The 24,372-nt window shown below is 37.1% G+C and overlaps 1 protein-coding gene and 1 long non-coding RNA gene across 2 annotated transcripts in view; both read right to left on the reverse strand.

The window, feature by feature from the left end:
• LOC126911410 (uncharacterized) overlaps nucleotides 1-24,372 on the reverse strand; it is a 181,805-nt gene that overhangs the window by 111,394 nt on the left and 46,039 nt on the right. The window lies entirely within an intron of this gene.
• LOC118279407 (retinal homeobox protein Rx3) overlaps nucleotides 6,401-24,372 on the reverse strand; it is a 39,712-nt gene continuing 21,740 nt past the window's right edge. The window contains exons 3-4 of the mRNA XM_035599098.2: nucleotides 7,921-8,092; nucleotides 6,401-7,592 (exon numbers count right to left, since the gene is read on the reverse strand). Of these exons, the coding sequence (XP_035454991.1) occupies nucleotides 7,429-7,592; nucleotides 7,921-8,092 (336 nt within the window). The 3' untranslated portion in view covers nucleotides 6,401-7,428. The remainder of the gene's footprint in view (nucleotides 7,593-7,920; nucleotides 8,093-24,372) is intronic.

A 24,372-nucleotide genomic window follows, 5' to 3' on the forward strand; every position in this document is an offset into this window, starting at 1 on the left:
ACACATTACAAACAATATTAGGCATTAAATATTAAATCAACCCATTAAACAAATATTTACACACAACTTTAAAGATATGCATCGGAGAAATACTTTTTCGTAGATTTAAAGTGTAGGTAAGGAGGAGTAATTAATAATGGTGCTTATACAATAAAGGCTGAGTCCACAGTGCACAGTGGACGGGCGGCGGCGGCGAGCGGTCACGACACAGCGTAATTATACACTACACTAATTGTTACCGAAGAAAGTGAATAATTACTACAATAAAATTCGTATAAATACTACATATTTCATTTGATATGACTTCTGTAGAGTCTTTGGGGTGCTGTTCGAGTTGTAAGGGTTCCGTGTGTTTCGTATGCATATAAGTTTACTTACTTGTAATAATAAACTTGTTATTTGAAAAGAGTGTTCTAAAGTTTTCAAGCACGATTGATTAACTAAATACGTGAATTGTAACTGTAACTTAATTATATTTATTTGACTCTTTATCCAGTTGTTACCATTGTTCAATTGTAAAAAATATAAATTAAATAAGGTATTCATTAAAAAGTAATTTCAATGTTTCGATTTTTTTTATAAAAACACAAAAATTACATAACATGCGTAGCCTCCACTATCAAAACAAAATTCAGGTCAATGTAAACAAATAATACATTTTAATAACTCGAATTAAAACAAATGAATGTGAAGGCGTCACTAATGTGTTGCGAGAGCCCGGAACCATGTCGTATGCGTTCGGCCACTAATGCGCGCCTCCCGTGCTCGCTCGTATCACAGGATAATTATAATTGTCGATGACTGCAACACGCCCCCTGGCATAGCTTGTATAGGCCGGGAGCTGGAACACAAAATTATAATCAAAGTAGATTTGAAGAAAACTGCCAAAGTTGGACGTATAAATATGATGTCTGTTATTTCCGAAATACAACGAATCTTAGAGAGCTCGTTTAATGACTCGTATGTAAATTTACTGCAAATTGAAGCAAACCAGAGGTGTGTAAGAATCGTAGCAATTGGCGTTCCATAGTCTCTGCCTACCCATGGGAGACAGGCGTAAGGTTATATTATATGTATAAAGCAAACCATTCGAAATAATTTAAAAGCGCACATTTGACAATACCGATCTATGGAATGATGAGTAGTTTATAATTTCAGTTTAGTAACTTAATCAATACCATTTCATATTTGAAATTATTATTTCAAACTAGTAAATGGAGTAATGGGCGTTCCTTACATACTGACTTTAAAACTATGAAATATATTTTTCTCCGCTAGCTCCCAGACTAGGTTATAATTTTTATGAGTTCGCTCGTTAATTCCGTGATTCAGTTAAAGTAACCGACGGCGACGCAGATTTATATTGTGACTAATGTCGGCACAACCGCGCTTTAAGTTAATTAACTGTTTGATCATTCAACGGGGTTTTAGTTATATTCTCAAACTATTTTCTGTTTTATATTTCTTAAGTTTAAATTGTAATCTTTTTTGAGTTTAAGTTCGATATATTACGTATTTACCTATACAAATGCTATAGACCCAAGGTATCTAATTTTTCGGTGTTTATAATACGTACATATTTTGTCAATAAAAACTACCTGTGGTCTTAATTTTCGATATTAGTTAATATTAATCAATATAGACTAGACTACAAAAAGCAGAATTATTCATCTTCATACCTACACAAAAAAAATCCTTATTGATGAATGTTTCTATTAAAAATCTATTGAATTTGAGATCATAAAACGTCAAGTGAAACCGTAAGGTCAAACTAGTACTTAAAAAATAATTCATTGCCTAAATTAAATCAGCCCAGAAAGTATTTCCATAACTAGAATTAATTACTAAAACTAAAGTGGGATTGTTGAGGAGTTTTCGTTCAGAGTGGCGATAACTTATACGCGAGTATGACGCGTTAGATAACTTGAGTGACGCGACGTGATAACATATGGACGGGGTTATGCAGTAAGCTTACAGTTAGTTTAGCTTAGCATGTAAAAATGGTTCCAAATATTTACTCTGAAATACAATTTGTAAGTTATATTTAGGTTAAAAACCGCTCCGCACATCCGATGGAAAGAAACCTCTTCGTCTATTTACCCGACTGCGCCAGAAGGAGGGTTATGTTTTTCGAGAGTATGTATGTATGTATGTATGTATGTATGTATGTATGTATGTATAATTGTTTGGCACGCTCTGCAGCCTAAACGGCTTGATGGATTTTGACTTGAGAGGTGTCGTTAGATTCGTATTTACTGTGAGAGTGACACTGGATATATCAAAATGTTCAAAAAAACAAAATGGCGGATTTTTGGCGCCAAATTCGAATATTGCTCACTCTCTAGCCTAAACGACTTGATGGATTTTGGCTTGAGAGGTGTCGTTTGATTCGTATTTACTGTGAGAGTGACACTGGATATATAAAAATAATAAAAAAATCAAAATGGCGGATTTTGGCGCCAAATTCAAATATTGCCCACTCTCTAGCCTGAACGACTCGATGGATTTCAAATTAATCAACATAGGAGTCGTTTGATTCGTATCTTACTGATGAGAGTGACACTAGATTATCATAAATATCAATAACCATAATCAAACTAGTAAAAGAAAATGAAATAAATCAGCCCAAAAGTAATTTAAAAACTAAAAAACCCGACTGCGTTTCTTTATAACATGAAAATGAAATAACTTAAAACGAGAATACAAGAAAAATTTAAGCAGTCGGGAACCATTCTAGAATGCCATAATTCATATTCATTTAGAATGGGTCCCGACTGCTTTAAATTTTTCTTGTATTCTTGTTTTAGGGTTTTTTCATTTTCATGTTATAAAGAAACGCAGTCGGGTTTTTTAGTTTTTTATTAAGAACGTATTTTTTTAATTAGGGAATTATACCAGGTACACCTAATATAGGTACAGTATTATTAAATATGCACTGTGCATAACCTATTCGATCTTAACTTTACGTAGGTCACAACTGATTAACTAAAAATCACAGTTTACTCAGATAAATTAATGGAGAAAAGTTTTACTAGTTTCGAGTCACAGAGGGACTCTTCATCATGAGCAGCGTGTGTAGACGTCGCGCAGCCTTTTGTGATTTTTAGTTAAACCGTGATTTTTAGTTAATTTAGTACCTATGTCCCACGATAGTTGTTATAAAAATATGTCACAGCGGATGTTTATCTCTGAAACTGAATATCGCATAAAATATTCACATGATTCATTCTCACATGCCACCATCCCCAGGCGTCGACAGTCCCCGTAAATCACAGCAAGTCTCCCATAACACACAACTATGTAGTATCGCGGGCTAATTGCTGCTGATTTACATTTCAACTCGAGGCCCCTACATTTGTGACTCCTACATATAAATCACTTCTATTCGGCGACTTTTAATGTAATTCGACTTCATTTTCAGCTTATTAAACTGTATTGATGAATTTGTGAGGTGCTATTACATACTATTCTTCTTTCTTTCTTTTCTTTTCTTTTAAAAACGTTGCCCCACGCTAGAATTTTCTCCTGTGTCGTGGGTGCGTTTACAAACATACAAGTTCACATACACGAAACAACAATTTGTGGATTACACAACGAGTTGTTCCGTACGGGAATCGAATCCGCTGCAGCTGTTAGCCGGTTGCCCAGACACCGCGCCAACCGTGCAGTCATATTATTATTTTTCTTTCAAGGGTTATGGAATTGTTGTGACGGTTTCCTTATCCTCTAATAATTCAAAAGTTTAAGGTTTTTCTGGTTGGGAAAAGTATTGGGGTGTTTTGAAAATGTCTTACAGTAATATACGGTGAGGCGGTAAGAATTACCTGAATGCGGGAATAGGCTGCCCGTATTACATGTATTATACTCATAATATAACTGGTGACCGTCATGTTTCCCTTTCTTAACCTACTCGTATAATAAGGTCAAAACCATTACTCAGGGAACTAGACAATAATAAAAATATGTTATTAATGCAATCAATATGTTAAACTCTTGCTAGCCAACCTTTCGTATAAAACAGAACAGCAGAAGATATGAACAGCCTTTTCAGTGGTATGTAGTTTGTCTCTTGACAGTTGTAGTAAAATACTACGGCGTAGTCGAATCCGTAGCCGCAACGCGCCGTAGCATCAATCGTAGCTCGCACAAGGACAGACTGTACTAATGTGTAGTTCAATTTTATATCGATGATAAATTGATTTGAAATATACGTTTATACGTAGAAATTACGTATTTGCTCCCTAAACATTGATTTGTTTTATCTTGTACCTATTACAAAAAAAACCTCGAATAAATCTAAATTGATTATTATGTTATCGTCTTACTCAAGTAACGGTTTGACAAGGAACTCGACTAGTTTCAAGCCATGCTAGAGGCTCATATTCATGAGCAGCATTCCGCATGGCTTGTCGTAGTCTACTAGTCGAGTTCCTCGTCAAACCGTTACGTTAGTAAGCCGATAACATGTAATAATTCATTTAGTATGTCTCACGAAAGTTACTCTAAATTGATTTTTAATTTTCATACTCCGTCATCATCCCTATTATAGTCGGACTTAGTATATGAAGATAATATAAGAGGTGCATTGAAAATCGTATGTTCTCCACTGTATTCATCCATCAATGTAAAATATTACTGAGGTGAACATCTCATTCTCGGTATTTATAAATTTGTATAATTTCTTCTATTTTTACTAAATTAAAAGCATAACTTCAACGTTAAATAATAACACAGAGGGTCTTAAGGAAAAGGGACGTTAGAAACAAAACGCTGTCGAAGAAAGAACACATTTATTAATCTCTCGGTATATATAGCAATATATCTCTTAACTACATCTACCACTCACGTATATACAAACATATAAATAGTACATCCACTTACATAAACTATGTACATTAAGAATCCTCTCCGTCGGTACATAATATCTAAACACGGAATGTTCAAAATCAAATGCATTAAAGACTGTTTTCCCTTGAAATTTTTTCATATATCACTTAGCATTATGTGATACTCCTAATTTACATAACATGTGTTGTATTGCTTGAAAAGTTTCGGCTGAATTATAGTGGAAAGAAGGTACTCTAACTGAAATATATTATATAGTTTTTTTATGGTATACGCCAGTAAATGAGCAGACGGATCACCTGATGGTAAGCAATCACTGCTGCTTATATCTACCCGAAACACCAGAAGCGTTACAAGTGCATTGCTAACCTTTTGGAGGTTAGGAATTTAAGGGTTGTTGGGGAATCGGGTATTGGGAAGATTGGGAAATTAAGTTTATGTTTTACATTGTATATCAGATCACGCTAACCTTTATCATTTCTTTAAACTGCTTAGAGTTACAACTAAAATTAATTTACTTTACTTAACAATACATTTATTTACATTTCTTTTTATTTATTTTCTAATCATGGTTTATAGAAATATCGTCGGGATTTTTGTATTAAGGAAATTTTGGTTGCTTTGAATATAATATACTTCAATTGTTTAGTGCTGGTTGAGTTTAAAATACTACTTCTGTAAATTGTCATCAACGCAAAACAATAAATTGTTCAATGTGCAAATCAATTTCAATAATATTCAACAGATTTTAATCTTTATGCGTTACAGATTAAGACACAAAATTCTAAAATTGGTACACACGTAAACTGATTGGTTAAGTTTTCTACCAAGTGAGACAAACTATAGGACATCAAAGGTAAGTATCAAAAGGCTTACTTATATAACTGTTTGACAAGTTACAATCAGGTTGGCTATGCTCATAACTATGAGCCCCTAGTGTGACTTGAAATTAGTTGAGTCATCTCGAATCAAACAGTTATGTAAATAAGCCGTTTAACATAATTAATTCACTTGAAACTTATCTCTATACACTATAAGTACAATATTTACATGTTTTTCTACCAAATAGGTATGTACTGAGAAATAACATTACGTATTATTTATTTTGTGGCGCTTGACTTACTACATATTATGTAATTTCAGTGACAGAAATACTAAAACATATAGGTATGTTTAAGTAGGCATTCGATAAGCAACACAACGTCACGCCTATTTTCCCCGAAGGGGTAGGCAGAGGTGCACATTACGGCAAGTAATGCCACTGTACAATGTACACCCACTTTTCACAATTTGTGTTATAAGTCCCATGTAATAGGGGGTGAGCCTATTGCCATAAACTGGGCACAATTCCAGACTCCGTGCTACTACTAAGAAATTTTCGAAAAACCGAAACAAGCTACTACTTTAAGTAGGTATTTGACTATAAAAAAATCGATAACCGAAGATTTTTACGCACTGAATTATAAACAATTTGAATGAAACATGACAACTCTATGCTAGCGTTATTTTACGCCAGGATTCTGTGCGGCTACGGTACGGTATCACACCAGGTGCTGCAGTTCAGAAGCTAAAGTTATTAATTATTTCCATACATTACCAATCATTGGCAAAATGATTTATAAACACTACTAGTTACTAGGTATCTACAGTTATTAGACCAAAAACTGATGAACAAAGAAACTAAATACAAGTCTATAAACTCAACTGTGACGAGATGAATTGAGCAAACGAACATACATGTCGATTAAGTACCATTTATCAATTCTTACGTATAATTACACTACACAAGCCTTACTCATTAATATTTACAAATACGTATTGCTTTGATACACAAATCACAATAGAAATTAACAGTTGGAATGTGCATTGTTTAATTATAAACTTTAAGTCTAACAGAGCAAGTTAGTTTTTTGTAAAACCATGTATTGAATAGCTCTTCTATCTGCAAATTCTATGGCTCTTCAACTCACATCGTTACAAAAACAATCTTAATTTGTTACTAACAGAGTTTAGTTTTGCTTATAGTATTTCGGGATATGTTCAAGTAATTCATTGATTATATCTATTAGAATATTAAAGTTCCTATTGTAACTACTTCGTAATAAAAATATCAACAATTTGCTTAACACTGCTTAAAAGAAATAATCGAAGTCATGTGCTCAAACAAATTCAGATGTGTGTGTGTGTGTTTAAATTAAAGACCACATAAGCTCCATTTACTACAACATCCAGCAGCTAATTTGTTAACAAAATTGTGATCGCTTATAAAACCTATGCTCTTAGAGATCCTTATATTCAAATGTTCATCTTAAAACTAACTACAACACAGGGCGATAAATATTGCACATTGACTTTTGGCAAAAGAATTTATCATTTTGTTCAATCTTCTTTTCGATACTTTCATGCTTCGATGAGATTGCTCGACTAGTTTTAGGCTGGCTCATAATAATAAACAGTATTTATGGAAACTTGGCATATTGTCTCTTTCCAAAGTCGATGTATAATATTTACCACCAAGTATTGTAAATCTTAAACCACTGACTGTATTCAACCTTACTATAACATTATCAACTTTGTATAATATTAGACCATCTGTAGTCCCTTATTGAGGCTCTCTACGTGTTCCTTCGCTTTCATGCGGAGTGCTGCGATGGAAGATGAGCGCGGGTCCGGGGGGGCGCCACTTGTCGCCGGCGCCGGCGGCGTGAGGTAGCTTGGGTAGCCAGACGGAGGGTGGCTCAGGAAACCTGAGGAACATCGGTGCTTTATTTAGTACGCTATAACCGCTCATGGTATACTTGATTGGGTAATTAGATGATATTTGTGTAGTATCATCTATCATTTGGTTTAATGTAGTTATGAAATTAATTAAAAAGTTTATTATTTGCAACTGTTATTTATCTAGAGATGAAATTAAAGAGTAAAGCAAGTTTGAACGTAAACAGCACTAGTATTAAATATCAAACGTCTGACAGTCGTATATTTAAAATTTTCTTGAAGGTGAATTGGAGAAAATCTGACCAATGTCATCAACGCGAGCTTTACAAACAAGAATAGTAGAAGATCTCTGCATACCTGGCAGTGCAGTGAGCAGTGGAGGTGCCAGCCAGGGATCCACCGGCAGCCCCAGCCCGCCGAGCCGCGGTATACCGCCGCCCGCGCCGCAGCCGTACTCCGACAGACCCAGCCGAGCCGCCTCCATCTTCTCCTGGCGACGCCATTTCGCGCGACGGTTTTGGAACCACACCTGTAAAGAAGAAACGAAAATTAAACTTTATAGACACGATTATTCCCCAAGTTTATCGTAATTTAAACAGTGTTAAAGCAGTTATCGTGAAAATGATGGTCTGTAACGAAATTTGTTTATCGGTATTAACGTGCCACCTATTAGAGCATCAAAGTTTACGAGCCGCGGCAATAAAACCCCTAAAAGGTTTGCGCTTCGACAATAAATCAGAGAGTGAACACGTCACTTATAAACAGTTTGTGGAGGCAGACATAACAAAACTAACTTTGAATACGGCAAAGCATGAAACACGAACTCAATCACATAAATGGTGTACCATCATTGTGCCATCCACCCTAGAGGTTCCGTCGCGGCGTCGCAGTATAAATTCTATGCTAATAAAAATAAAGTTTACTTTAGATTATTCACGGCCAAGATGTATGGCATGAATGTGGTGTCAAATTGTAGTGTGAAATGATATATTCAGCTGGGGTCGGTTGAACGGTAAAAATACGCACGGTTCGCGTGACCGTTTCGATTTCAGTGCAGGAGACAGCAGGTTAGAGGCATGCAATGTTTGATAGCTTACCTGTCACAAGTATTAAATTTGTTCAACAGTGAAATATCAGAAATCGTTACGGTGTCGACTGTTGTCAACTTACTACTTCGTAGACACAAATGTCATTTAGTTGCGGACTCGTAAACTTGCGATCGTGTAAATAGAGCGTTTTGCATGTATCCATACTATGTGTGACAGCTGAATTTTGACTCTCGCGTTAACCTCAAAGCGGCTAAGGATGTTTTTAAGCGCCTTCGTATAAGCACCCGATAAACTTGCGTAGTAGACAGTTCATACAACTTACGATCTTAACAGGAACTTAGGATCTTAATCTCATAGCTTTGGCACCGGTTACAAATCTCTCTTTACTTTTATTCGTGGTAGAACGATTGAAAGTATGGGAACTGTCTTAAGATGGTTTTCTCTACGGAAGCCTTAACTAAATCAGTTGTCGCAAGGAGTGTGTAGTCACGTGTGTCGGCGTGTGAGTGTCACTGCCGTTGATTGCGCAATTTATTTACTGGTTCACTCACTCACTTCCTGATAGGGTTGCTAACGTTCACGTTACTTTATTAGTTGACTACATATTTGATTTAGTGTTTACTTAAAACCGTTGTCTGATCTTTTAGAAAGAACATCGCTTGAAAATTAATGTCAATGTTTTAGACAGTTCAAAATTTTCTATTTTTTTTTATTCGATAAAATCTAATGCTTGACTACAATCCCACCTGATGGTAAGTAGTGATGTAATAGTTGATGGTGAGGCGCACTAGTTTATTAAGAGCCTATTCACTCTAGACTTGAAGATAACCACATTATAATCGGATGGAAAAACCGCAGCAGGCAGATTGTTCCAGTCCCGCGATGTACGCGGAATAAATGACGAAGTTCTTGCGTATAATATAAACCTAATTTTAAATAACACAACCATCTTATAGAAATGTGTCGCGTTAGGGATCTTTAAAAATGTCACTAATAAATAAAAGTAATCTAATTCCAACCCTACAGCAATTAAAATAAACAACCAATTAGCATAACGAGCCGCCCACGAACTTAGACATAAGACATATTCATAGAAGTTATTCGATTAACAGCAATAACAGCGCGTGTGTGTTCGCCGAGGTATGAAGTATGGTGTCGGGCGGTGCCACGGCCCGCGCCGACCTACGATACAATACTCCACGACGTTTTATTATAATATTGATTCTAATAGACACTGAACCAATACGTAACGTATTCTCTTTCCAATGTTTATTTTATTAAAGTGATCGGTTTCGGAGTTATGTTTTGACTTTATGGCTGTTGGTTTGAAATCCGGAGTGCCAAATCGTTTTTGGCCAGATGTAAAGTAGAGACATCAGTGTGCAGTGGGTATTTATCTTGAAAATAATTTTAAAGATATAAAAAGTTGAGAAGTCTGTGGATCACTGACAATCATAATTTTACGTCCCAATTTTTAAGGACATTACTATCAGCTAAGTTAGATTCATATCCATGAATATTAGGAGATCGCGCAAATGATAATTCACTGCTTTTCCCGTCTTAGAATCATTGATATACCTGTATATATTCACACTCGTAGACTGTCTCGTTAGCAGACTAACGAGACAGTTTGGTATAATAGGTAGTAGGTACGTACCTATGCCCTAAATCCTTATCCTACATTCTGCTATTTTTGGCAACTCTAACAAGCGGCTGTAGCAATAAAGAACGCGTTCAGATATAAAACCTCGTTAATCCGAGTTGTAAAACCAGAATGGGCATTGTTACGTTAATTAACAGAAACGAAAACTACATTAGAAATCATAAAACGTCTAATTCTTAGTTAGTGAGTGTTCGTTAAGCACGCGACATTTTGTCCCCGCGCGGCTGGTATCGCCCTCTGTGCATCGCAGTAAAAATTATACAAACAACCGTCAACTTGTTCCACTCGCTGTTTGTTTCATGTTACTTACACTTTACACTGCGAAATTGAATTAAGACTTGCTTTGTATTGTACTGCTCGACTACGAAATTGCCCATTTACTGCGAACCTTGTTTGGTTAGTCAATCAATTTCGAATATTACTTAAGTTCGCTCCAACTTTGTACCAATACAAGTTTGGTAATTAATTAACTCGAACGTTTTGTGTTTGTGTTCCAGTCATCTTCACTGACATGTCTGATATCGACTGCGGTCTAATACAAGCAATCCGACTCGAACATTGTTTTATTTATTTGCGAATGGCGCGGCTCCCCCATAAAACGAACGCCAAAACATGTTCATTGTGCTCTATTCTTGTCACTGTCAAATAATCAACAAGAAAATCAACGCGTATTCGCGGCCCGTTGTTTTACTTAGTTGCGACAGATTCAATCAGTCGCACAACAAAACAAAACGGCGGAGAGGACGGCCGCGCCAACTGTCGCGTTTCAAAAAACGAACATCACAACACTAACAATGCGGTTCAAATATGACAGATGTCAGATTTGCGCGTTCGGGCGGCGAGCGCGCGCCGCGATTGGTCGCAAACACTGCGTTTAAATATTATTCGATTGTGTCGAGAGCCGATCCCGCTGTTTGTTACATTGGATTGCTCGTAATTACATTATTCTGCGCTTGTATGACGTCTTTTGACTTTAATCGAGTGACAAATTGACTTTGCGTACGATTATTTTCGTAATTGAAATAACATTCTGTTTTATTATGTCTGGCATGTCTATTTATTCACTGCGTTACAGCTAAAGCAACTTACTGGTCTTCATAAAACTTAATTGGCTTCATACTCTTTATAAACACGGTTTCATGACCTATGTGTGACCACTTACGTCGCTTCACAGGTGAACAAATTTAATTTTTATTACGACTTTGTTATCGCGGGCGGCGGCTGGCGGTGAGGTGCGGGGGGTGGGGGGGGGTTTGGTTGGGACGAATTAACGTGTTATTGGGGTGAAATTAAAGCGGTTAAACAGTTCGTGCTCGGAATTGTTCAGCTAATTGGTCCCGCGACACACGCGCGCCGCCGCAAATAATCTAGTACTGAGTGCCAGTGTGTCTTAGTAAGTAATACTGTGTAATTAGGTCGCCTAGTGTATTTGTAACCGACAATAACTATGCTATCTACTTTTCAGATATCTTTAGTATTTTCATAGACTTTAACGTTCACGAAAAAGTTGAGTATTACAACCATTTCCACGGTCCAAAATTAGACCTAGACATTTAAGCGATTAAAGGTTACTTCAGCTAAAAATAAAACAGCAAACATTTCAATAATAAATCCAAAACGATCATATAACGTCTCCATATAATTTTAATATTCTTTGCGAGACGTGTGCGAGGCGATACGTCACCCAAATTATGTTTGAGAGGCACACACTGGAGTTTGAACTGAGCACGACACTAGCGCGACTGGATTACAAGACTACTGACTTGTTTCCATCCAGACACAATTTTGTATGAATTACAGTTCACTTTGAAGAAGACTTAGGTGTCATAGATGTCCCTTATATGGAATTGTATGTATGGAGCTGATGACAATGTTAAAATAATAGCAAAACCCTAGGCATAAGAATAGAAGGACCACGACTGATAATAAAAAAATTTGAACGATAAAATCAAAACTCAAGAAGAAAACTTTAACAGCTGTAAAATTATGGAAAATGACAAAAATCATGTGGACTGAATTGAATCAAGCAACATAGGAAACAAAAAAGTCCACCCCACACGAATATTGTTGGTGAGAATTCTCATGATTGTCGTGGCTTTAACAAAATTGTGAATCCGTCCGATACCAGTCGATATGACTTCTCGAGCTCTTTGCCTTATTAAATCGGAAACGCGAGCAAGCAAGACGTGCAGGCAATGGGGGGTGTGACTGTAAGGGAGGAGCCACTGACACTTCCGCGAGGTAACGAGATACGTTTCGCTTATTTGTGTATCAACACACCTGAGGACTGACTCGGGATATATGGAACGGTTGCTTGAAGCGACGGCAAACTGATTGAGCCGTCATATTGTATTAGACAAAGAACTAAAAGTAGAGATTTGATAGTTAACTGAAGGAAAAGTAATAAAACTGGAGATTTAGGAGTTGAGCTGTGTGAGGTAGGTCGTTAAGGAAATTAAATAGATAGTAATTGATTAACGGAGGAAGATGGCAAAAGAACTAAGAATGGTTATACATTTACCTATAGAGGTGAAAATGCCTAAGTTCTACTAATGATTAAGAAGAACATAAGACAAATGTAAGAGGGTCATAAAATTGAAGTATTCGACTTAAATTTTCTAAAGGTTCTAAAATTTTTACATTATGGACATGATCGTTATTGATTTGTCTCACATCTCTTTATTCTTTAACAGACACCGTCATGTCTTTTACTATTCAAAATATATCTAATTCTATTTCCATGTCCTCGATATTTTTTATCTTTCATCTGTCGTCACGGCCCACAGCTATCGTGGGTACTGTCGTTGTAATATTTTTATTGTGTCCCGTCAGCTGTCTGTCAATAACTTGACGTGCAAACAAAAGCAAAAGGACTCTTCAACATTCGTTCGGATAGGAATAGCAAAAAATTGACGGCTTCGTGGCCAATGTAGATAGATAGATAGACAAACTTGACGAACTCTACCTAGTGTCAAATATACACATAGATACATACATATCGATAGCCTATGCCAAAGTCGATTTTCTTCTATAGGTTTGTTATGAGATCGAAAAAGTTTATGTTTCTAGTCAACTAAATGTGGCTAAAACTTACAATGTCTTACCCAAACAACAGAACATGAAATTAATAATGAAGAAAAACATATCTTTAAAAGATAGATGTGTGTAAAGTTTGAAATTATCTTTAGCAGGATTTCAGTATAACACGGAGCAACTGTTATTTGTTGGAGGACAAATAACAGTTACTGATATTCAATTGTACCTGAATAAGACCTCTATGGATAGCAAAAGGATTAGGATAAAATCGAAGTAGAAGATATATTATGTCACGTACAGAGACATAATCGTTATGATTATTTCAAATAGCTTGTCATTAATAATGTAGTCAAGTACTGAAACCAACTTCTAAATAACCAAAGAAGAAAACTGAAATAACCTAACAGTTATGTACTTGTCTGTAGATACATAGAAAGGTATAGCACATGTCGCCGGTGAAGTTGGTGTTAATGTGTGTGCTGAGCGCGGGCGGTGCGCTAATCGAATTGTCTAGTTAGCGAGCCAATGGCGGCGCGCCCGACCGCTCAATGGGATTAACACTCTGCACATATTTGTTCATCTTTGTCATGTACTTAGGGACTTACCCATATATCTCTACTTATATTATGTTATGCATGGTGAAGTAGAAAAATAAATTTGATTTGTAACTCGGAAATTTGCATGCCATGACGAGTGGCAAACATGTCCTAAGTGCAACCTTATCTTGTTCATCCTATATACATGCACATATCTGTGTGTGTATGTATACACATGTTTTGGCAAATAAATGATTTGATATAAACGCCTAATTCTTCTTTCTTTTAAAAAGGAGGTAATAAAATAAATGCCAAGAAACATTTTGCTAGAATGGTCCTTAGGTCCGCACCAAACATCTTGACGAAGATGATGATGACAAATTCCAGAAAGGAATTAAGTTTCTCACAGACATGAAAATGTACTGTGCAAGCATGAGTCTTAGATTAGACTTGATGCTGAATCAAACTTTTTAAAAGTATTTTTTACTTTGTGATAAAATTATATTTCTGAAATATATTTTTAAAATATAGGTGACATATTCAGGTTGCTGTTTACATCGAGTTAATTCCACGAATCACATAACTGGTTGCATGTATCGAGCTGTCGAGCAGCATCGATCGCTGCGATATCTCTTTATTTACACTACAAACGCAATTGACTTCTCGCGCACTCTTCTTCTCCCTCTAACGCCCTACATAAACATGAACAAAAAGTACTTCGCCTTCTTTCCATTACGCAAGAAAACAACAGAGACAGCACATACTGCCGACACGTATGAGAGAAAGAGATAAAACACATCGCCATCTTAGATGCAGCCCGTGGACCAGAAGTTAGCCAATAACCCGCTTTGTGCGACGAAAAGGAGCTTATCTCAAACACAATTCCTGAAGTAAATTGAACTGTATTCTTTGCGTGTTAAAGTTGAACATTATTTGCGAGGGTTGGAGGTAAAATTAATAATAACGTTTGTCGGAGGCTAGGGAAGTTCTTAAGGGGAGGGTTCATGCGACGTGCGGAGAAATAATGATGGCGTGTCTTTGATGGGACCTATTGTGATGGAAGTCTGGTTTTGAAGTGGCCTTTAATATAATAAGGCCTATTAGTTAACTTGAAATTGTATTTTGTTCCGCAATTTGTTTAGGGTTACGTAGGAAGCCAATTACGAACTTTAATCCCTGCTAATAATATAGCAGGAAATGTGGCGGAGTTTCTTTTGTAGTCAGCAACAGAGACACGCTCGGAATGTTGGCAACGTGTTTTCTTGGAAGATTCTAGATAAGAAAGTACATGTTCTGTACAGTTACTTGAACTCTTGAACCGATGTAGCTCGAAGCTGTTTCAAGTAGGCTGTGAAGGTAACTAAGACCGTTATAAAGTCTAACCGAAATGTATCTGAAAGGTAGAGTGATATATCTACTGTCAAGATACATTTAACACATTGAGCTACCAAAACTCTTAAGAACGCATAGTATAATGAAGCTAATTATTTAAGACGTTAGAATAAACGGTTCATAATTGAGTTAGAAACATTTTTAATTACACCGAGAAATTACCTCTTAAAACAACCTGTATAAATAACTAGCTGTGCCCGCGACTTCGTCCGCGTGGAATAGTTATTTTAGGCATTATATTTATTTTTGCAAACAACTTTCTCAGCTTCAAAAATTATAGCTATTACCCACGGTTAATTTGTGCATTGAAAATTCGTGATAGCACTGGATTATGATTATAAGGAACAATCCACACTCATTTCTATACTATATGTGTTTCCACTGTTTTCCGTGTGGTGTACTTTTTAGATGGGCTCGCTACATACGCGTTATAGCAGTGGTAAGTCCCCTCTTTGAAGAGTGGCTTGAGAGGCGTCACGGCGTCCTCACCTACCGCCTGACGCAAGTACAGGTACCGGACACGGAAGTTTCGGTTGGTACCTGTTTCGAATTCGGCGGGAGGAAACACCCAGGCGTTTCGTCTGGGTGTCGTCATTGTGAGGACCGCCCAGAAGATATGGTGGAGCATACAGTAACGGTGTGCATTGCATGTGCTGAGCATCACCATGTCCTTAGGGATGTGAATGGCGACGGTAACCTCATATGTCCGGCTCTAGTTCAGGCCAAGGTGCGTAGCGAGGGGGAAAGGGACGCCGTCTCTCCCTTCTGCGAAGCGGTCATTCTAGCTTAGGAGGCGGCGGAGCGCGTGAGGGAACGATACTCCTCATGCCCCAGCCGCCGCAGAAGACACTCCGGGCGTCGAGGATCGCGTGACGATCCCCGGCCACCGTAAGCGCGGGTCGTAAGAGTAAGAGAAGCTCGTCGCCCCATCAAAACCAGACCCCTGCGTACCGTGTGACGCGTTCTGTGCGCGTTTCAAAGAGCCAGGCCACTACAGATGGGACCCAATAGGGCTGATGCCCGATCCGGTGCTGCAGACAACGTAAAAGATTACCCCGGCTTAAATCAGAACGGGGGTAAAAAAGGAGTAGCCAAAGGATGATTTTCCCCCTCAAAAAAAAAAAGAAAGAGTACTTTCTAGAACAAATGTTTTCTTTCATACATGGTGACGCAAGGTTATGAAATCCTTAAGGACCATATTTTTATACCCTATCATATTTTTATGACAATAAATCGAAGAATTGGATTTTTTTATTTGTCAAATGTTTTAGCCGATATTATTGCACTATACGTAGAATCTGGTTGTACTTTGTTAGACAGCCACAATAAAATGTGGGCGTGTGGTAAACCGCTTTTTTGCCATTCCACGCTGTAAACAAACGCTTTCGATGGTCAATGATCAAAAAATGTTTTACTTCGTTAGTAAGACTATAATTTTTTTGAGTATAGTTACACCCCCACTCCGCGTCGTTCGCAAACAATGCCTCTCCTCCTGGCAGCGTCATGTTTCGTACATCATGCGGCGCGGGTAAATTTTATATCGGAGTTATTTTAAAATTGTGATATCTTCTAAGATGTTTATTGAAGTTTAGTGATGTCAAAGACAATTTTGTTCACAATTAAATACTCTTAATGAACAACACATTTATTTCGATAAAGATTAATATTTTTTCGTTAATACAACTCTTAACAAATAATGCATTAATTTCGACCCAGTTTGATTACCATAAAAACGATTCTAGTAAGTTAATCCTAAAAGATAGACATATACTGTCGCGGACTTTTTTTAGATCATTTTAAGAGGAATAATTATTTCATACATATAATTTTCGTATCTTGAACCATTTTCGCAGCGCACGCAACGGAAGCCCTCAAGAATTAATAATTTCCCCCGTTTTGTCCACATTTTCCTTTATTTCTTAGCTCCTAATAGTTATAGCGTGATGTTTTATAGCCTATAGCCTTCCTCGATAAATGGACTATCCAACACAAAAAGAATTATTCAAATCGGACCAGTAGTTCCGGAGATTAGCGCGTTCAAACAAACAAACAAAAAAACAATCAAACAATACAGATTTAAAATAGGAGTTCAGACCTTAACAGTATCTGTTGAAGCAAAGAGACAGACACTAATCACTACTGCAAGAAACAATTAAAGACTCACTGTAAATGAATTAATATTCGCTATAAACAAAAGTAAGAGGTCGGCTATAAAATCATGGCGCCGGGTTCCGCACCACACATTCGCACAAAAGCTCTAAACGCCGGCAAACGCATCAAAAGCGAACCCAAAAACATCAATCACTCAAACTGAGTTAATCCACAACTAAATTAACTCGCGGCAAACAAGACCACACTCACCCTTAACTCACCAACTGACGAACCTTAATTGACTTTATTCCTTAACAATAAAGTCCAATTTCGCGTGAAGGACCCAACCTCCCTTTGATACGATCTACAACTTTATCCCAATGACGTTACGATTTAGAATCGAATGTAGCACAACGTTTATCTCTTGATTTCGTTCTATCTTCGCATCATTTAGTTCGATGCCGCTTCTAAAAGGCTTAACCGACGTGCTACAAAAGAATATAAGCTTTATTACTGGGTACCAAGGTTTGTTGTGATTTGTAGTAATTATGTTGGGGTTTTGCGGGAAGAGCCGGGTCGAGTTTTTATTTCATTCATTAGAGAGACATTTAAGAGCTATTAAGGCGTAAATAAGCGTTTCTTTTGTGCGATTCAATGTTATGTGTGAGGTTTTTCCGGATCATTTCCAAGAAAATTGTGATAGAGATCTTACTTCTGTAGAAAAACTGTTCTATCTAGAACATTATGCTCCTACGTAAATCAAGCCAGTACGATACGATTGTTCTTTTCAATCGCACACTTTTAGAACCGTTCTTTTAAGACGTCGCCTATAACGTATCCACATGAAACCTCTCTATACTTTGGCCTCTTACTCCAATCAGCTAACGCCTATAAGAAAGCTCCCCTCACGCTCGCTCTCTCAATATATCCGAACAAATTCAATAAAGTACCGAACAAACAGCTCCAGCGTTTATTGCATAACGCATCTTCTAAAATGCAGGGTAAACGCTCCAGTTGGCGAGGGTGGCGCCCTCTGTTTATACGGAGTGCGCCCGACTACTTAATAACGACTTATTTATTTGCACAAAGGATCGGAGCTGGTAATTGCGTGGCCGATAATATGAGAACTATTAACTGGCGCACGTGGCCACATGTTTGCCGGGACATTGATGACGGCTTGTTACTTTCTCAGCAAACATATGTGTGTTTGGCTTGAAGCTTTGATTTCATGAACTGGTAGATATTGTCACAATACGTCATCTATGTGCTAATTGTGACAGATACATTTACTAAGCTCAAGTTCAATTATACTTTGCTTACTTACCCGAAAATCAAATCCCCGATAGGCATCATTCTTTCGGATCAAAAGACCAAAGATGGTTTAATGGATGATAATTAAATTGAAGTGGCCCCTAAACAACCAAACATTGTTTCTAGAAAACTCCGCCAAAACAAATACAGCTAGCAAGTTAAAATAACATCAACACAATCAATTCGAATGTAGTTAATTGAAAACGACACAAACTACGCACCCGCCGATCTATTGTAAAAACTCATTCAATAATATGTAAATGAATCCAAACCACAGACGCAAAATTGGTTTTTAATAAAATTCCGCGCCGTACGAAAGCAATTACAGTATTAAGTAAATTATAAAAGGTTCCGTTCTAAAGGCGAACTTGATTAATTGACTCGTCGTCGCAACCGATTTCACGGAATTGCTCGCAAACGACAATGGCGGACGATAAAAAGGGCAAAATCAATCGAAAACAAATTACTTACAGAACCGAATAAAATTGAGTCGTTAGTAACATTGTATATCGTGAAAAATAAACGAGAGGCAATCGAATCAACTTTGTAGAGGTGAATTAACGTCGCGCTGCGCTGCGCCCGATGTCGAGTGCGCGACCAATATGTTTTTAAATTGCTTATTTCTTTATGATCGTTAAAAGCAAATTAATTAATTGTTCGGTATGCGCTTTTATTGGACGCGCCGGTCAGCTTGTTTGCGTAGTTTTATTCTGTTGGTTCACGCGTTTATTGTGTTTACTTGGCCGTAGTTTGATTTGCTACGAATAAAACCCAGTTTGCGTGAGTAATGTGTTTTATACGGATAAAAAATTAATTTGCTATTTTTAATGTTGGAATCTCCCATTTCTGATATTTATTAAAATAGGAGTAGGAAGATTATTTAGCTACACTATTACTTAGTTTTTCAACGTCATAAACCAGAGTAAAGCTATATCCGAATACGAGACCTACAAATTAAAATGTAATTTAAATCGCGGATCGTGGCGACATACTCCTATTGATGTAGTCCATTGTGTCAGTTTGTTCTCACCGCATTCACTACCATTAGCTGTCCCGTGAACAAACAGTGGGCCACAATGGATGGGGTTGCAATTACATGTTGCTAATTCAGAGTGCACCCTTGTGATGCGCGTAAATACTGGAACATTGGAAAGACTGGGTCGAGCTAATTATTATCGAATTATTCTGTAGGCTTGGGGTTTAGGAATTTGATGGTTATGTTGTGTAGTTTGGAGTACTGTTTTGGTTTTTTGTATCTTGTAGACAAGGAATTAAGGTGGATAATTGTCTGATCTCCAATCTTTACCGACTATATTTCCTTTATGAGACACCCGGCATTCGGTATCGTTCTCCCTTTAAAATGCAATTTACTGTTCTTCTATATTCTACTTTATTCTTCGTTGTTTTCCATTTTCTGTCTCACAAAATCTGTTTGTTGGTCCTTTCTAACTTCTACATCACTGCGATCTTTAGTAAGGTTTACTTACTCTTGGATATGTTAAGACTTCATTCACCGCTGACATGACTTACAGTAAATAATAGAGTATCGTTGTTGTCATTAGCGTGGTGGTGGCTGCCGCGTGTCGTGTGCGTGGCGGGCGCGTGGCGATCACGTGGCACGCTACACTGCCGCCCTCTATGCAGCCAATCTGACGTAACACTGTTTACAAGCAGCGGTGTAAGGTTACATCAGTGACGGGCTTTACATGGCATTATTTTTTTGGTATAACGTCAGAGTTGTATTGTTCAATTGTAACAAACGTTATCCAAATAGATTTTATGTGTATTAGTTTTATTTTAGGACTATCTTTTAATTACTAGGTCAGTTTACGGACTGACTACCATCTTCACAATCTACTTTGCAACAGCTTTCAAGAATGTGCTTAGGATGACAATCTGATTAGGTTACTTACAACGTATTTAAATATAGGGTCCTTATCTGTATAGAAGGACCCGTAATTTTCTGTATCAAAATTGACAACAAGAGTAAACCTAATTTGATATTTCTTTGTCTTTTTTGTGCTTAATCCGAGTGGAGACCGATAACTTCTCAAAAATAAATCAATCAGAGAAAGAGCTTACAGGGTTAAAAAATCGTTATTTAAAGTGGGTAGTGACTTTTTATAGGTAGGCACTAAAGTCATAAGCAATAACAAGCTTATTAAACACAAAACACAACTAACCACTCTACATGTAAATATACTAGCAGGGTTATATAGCCCGTATATAGGCGGACAAATCGTTCGCGCCGCCAGCCCGCGCTAATTAATTTATTGTGACGACCTTCTCTATAGCACGGAGACGGCTTTCGTTGCACTTGGATTTGTAAGGCGGAATGTTATCGTATGAATATTATATTTTTTCTATAAAAAATATAGTAGACTTTGCCTACTTGTTTGTACTGAAACATCAAAGCATGGTAGAATTTGCTTGAAGTTACAAGAGCATTCAAATAATCCCAAGAAAGTTGTGAGCACATGAATCTGTCGATTCTGGGACAATTCATATATTTTACACAATATGAAATAAGAAAGTGTTACTATGAGTTTACTAACCAAGAATATAACGTTTTTTTATATTACGAACTGTCCTAAACAGAAGCACAATACAGTAGATATACCTAGCGAATATACTGAATAACGTTTGACTGTCAAAAGGATTATTAGTATGTATCACACTACACAGCACGACGGGCCAGCGACCAACAGGAACGAGAGTTTCAATCGCGTGAGGCGCGAGAGACTAAAGAATCTAATATGATATTGTAATATTCATTTTGTTTTCATGCGATGTCCAAGTCGATCTATTTGTTTAAAACGTTAAATATTTTTAACATTGGCATGATAATAACTTATGTAATAACTTAAGACAGAAGGTCCTTCAAGTAGACACTAAATAGATTAACCGACTTGGTATTACATGGATCTCACAACTTTTGACGGTAGAAAGACTGAGCTGCGAGACTTGGGTTTTTTACAGGATGTTTTTGATGGGATCTCACTTCTTTTTGTTGTTGTTCAGTTTCATGGGCTAAACACACCCTTACCCACCCTGAAATCCCACCCAAAACATAAATACCCCCTCTCTTGCCTCATATGGTAGGTACCTATCTACACCTATTACATTTATAACCACCACCAACCACCAACTGCATAAATAACTTTGTAATCCCATATATTTATATGGGATTACAAAGTTATTGATGCAGTTGGTGTATTTGGAAAACTGGACCGAAATTACAAAATATTTAAGTTTTCCCATGATTAAGACACTAAACTCTATATGTATTCCAAATATGAAGCTTCTAAGTCTGCTAGAAGTGCCTTGGACTTTTGATGATCGGTGAGTCAGTGAGTGACAAAATTTAGAAACTTTAACAAGTTGTCATTCTTAAACTACTGGTTCAAATTGACTGAAATTTTAAATATTCCGTGTTTATACAATGCCGGATTAGTTACTGAAGATTCAGGTTTCTTGCTTTATCCACAACCGAATTATAGGGGGTCGAAAAAGGCCCGAATTGCTTCGAGAAAAGGATGGTACGGCCGTGCCGCTTTTTTTTGCTCGACTTGGCGGGCACTGCCGTGCCCCCAGATAACGTTTGACTGTCAAAAGGACATCCACAAAAGTAAACGAGGTCTTTGTCACATAAAATTCTTTTTATACAACTCCAAAGTAACATTTCCATTCACATGATATAACTTTTATTCTTGAAATTCGTAATTAAATTTCGCACCGCCGCGAACCGCCGCCATGCTTGTCTGGCTAAAAGGTTAATTTAGTATTTGTCAGCTGCGGCTATTCGCGCTAAACGTTTTAACCGCCACACTTTTTCGTTGGAAAGAAACGACTTTATTGTTATATAATTAGGTTGATTTTTGCTTGTAGCGGTATATTTAAGCAACTTTTTAAATTGCGTTAAGCCAAGAGACGGCGGGCACGTTAAGTTTGCAGAATCTCTCGTTGACTTATTCTTATTAGCCTCCATTAATGGGCTCGCTTGAGTGGCGAATTGTAATTAATTCTCGAGCTTTGTCTTAATTGAAGTAATTATGTAATTAAGAGATGATTTATGTCGTTCAGTCGGCGTGAAGGCGCAGGCGCGAGACGCTTTGAGATATTTTAGAAGGTGAGAATTTCTTATTAAGTAGGACGCTTAAAATTACGTCGTCGTTAGTAAATGTTACTTAGAGACTTTCATTTCGTCAATATTAAATGTTGGCGAGAAGAAAATTTGTTTGTCACGTACAATTACCCAAACAAATAGACACTGCGTATAAACAAGGTACAAACAAACCTTACAATGCATTATCTACGAAAACGAAAGTATTAACGCCTACAGTTTACAATTTCTCAGTAAAGTAGTAAAGAGACCGACTTAAGAACATCTTACACGAAATTAGCCGCTGCTATAATCCTGATCCCTTACAAAGGTCCCGAGAACTTAATACTTCTGCGTTTGAAAAGAGATCCCAAGTCTCAGTGACGGTCTCAAATATCACTTGCGCAATGCAAAATTATGAAGAACTATTACAAACACCTTATTTCTTGAGACATAGAGATCATAATCGTGAAATTTGAAGTTGATGATTTCCTAACAGATGAATCTTTCAACGATCCGCCACTCGAAGCCGAATTGTAAAGTTTTCAATTGAATTGAGAGTACTATTTGTATTGAATTGTTTGGCAAATTGGATGGATAATCCGCTTGTGCGCTTGCGCAAGCCGCCATTGTTGATGAAAACAAAATGGCGTCGGCACGCTAATGGCGCGAAAAGGAGACACTTCTATTGTTGCCGGCAAAGCAGACTTATTGTGTGACGGTAATTATAATGTTTGGAGTGGACCGTGTTTTGTTTTTCTATTCTGCTTTTTTTTAACAAGGCTGTGTTAAATCATTTCAAACCGAACTTATTTAATTAACCCTTGAAAATTATCAACTTGTTTAAGTAATCTGATAAAACGTTATCAATATAATTCAGTCCGTTATTCAGAAGCAGCAGAAGTCTAACTAAAAACCAATCTGGCATTTTTGTGGATGACAGGTAAGTTTAGAAATTCAAATAAAATCTAGAATTTATTATTTGATTGATCAAGAGCAACCGAAATAATAGAACTTGCGAAGTGAACGGAAATATCAAGTTTAGAGTTCCGCCGGCCGTTCGCGTAATCTACACCGACATGATACGTACGGAACCTACCATTAAGCATTCAATGCTTATTCTTTCATATTTCTTCTTTGTATAGCCTCCATTATAACTGGAGCTCACGACGTCAAATCAAGACTTTGCTCCACAGCTCAAGATAAAATGGTTGCTATATTATAAGCTGTAATTGAATTACCCTTATTTAGTTGTTTCCTGTTGTTTAAAAGGTTTTTTCAAACAGGATGGAGCCGTCAAATTTTAATCAAATTATTATCGAACAATAGTGCGGAGTTATGATTACCTACCTTCGACATCTATTGAACCGGTTTCGACAATTTTATTATTAGGGGTAATTCACGTTCAAATATTAATTCACTAATAGGTCTATGAAAGATTTCTTTTATCCCGACCGAGATAGACTGGTGTTTATTCTTTGAGTAGTGATAGATTTGTCCAAAAGAACTAAGCAACAGTATTGCCTTACCATGTAATGTAAATGGGAATGGGACAATGTCCAATACAGACATTTGATATTTACGTAACTCGCAAAAATTCCAGAACGAACAGTTGAAAGTAAAACCACT

The sequence above is a fragment of the Spodoptera frugiperda genome, chromosome 14 (genome assembly GCF_023101765.2).
Source record: "Spodoptera frugiperda isolate SF20-4 chromosome 14, AGI-APGP_CSIRO_Sfru_2.0, whole genome shotgun sequence".
Lineage (NCBI taxonomy): Eukaryota > Metazoa > Arthropoda > Insecta > Lepidoptera > Noctuidae > Spodoptera > Spodoptera frugiperda.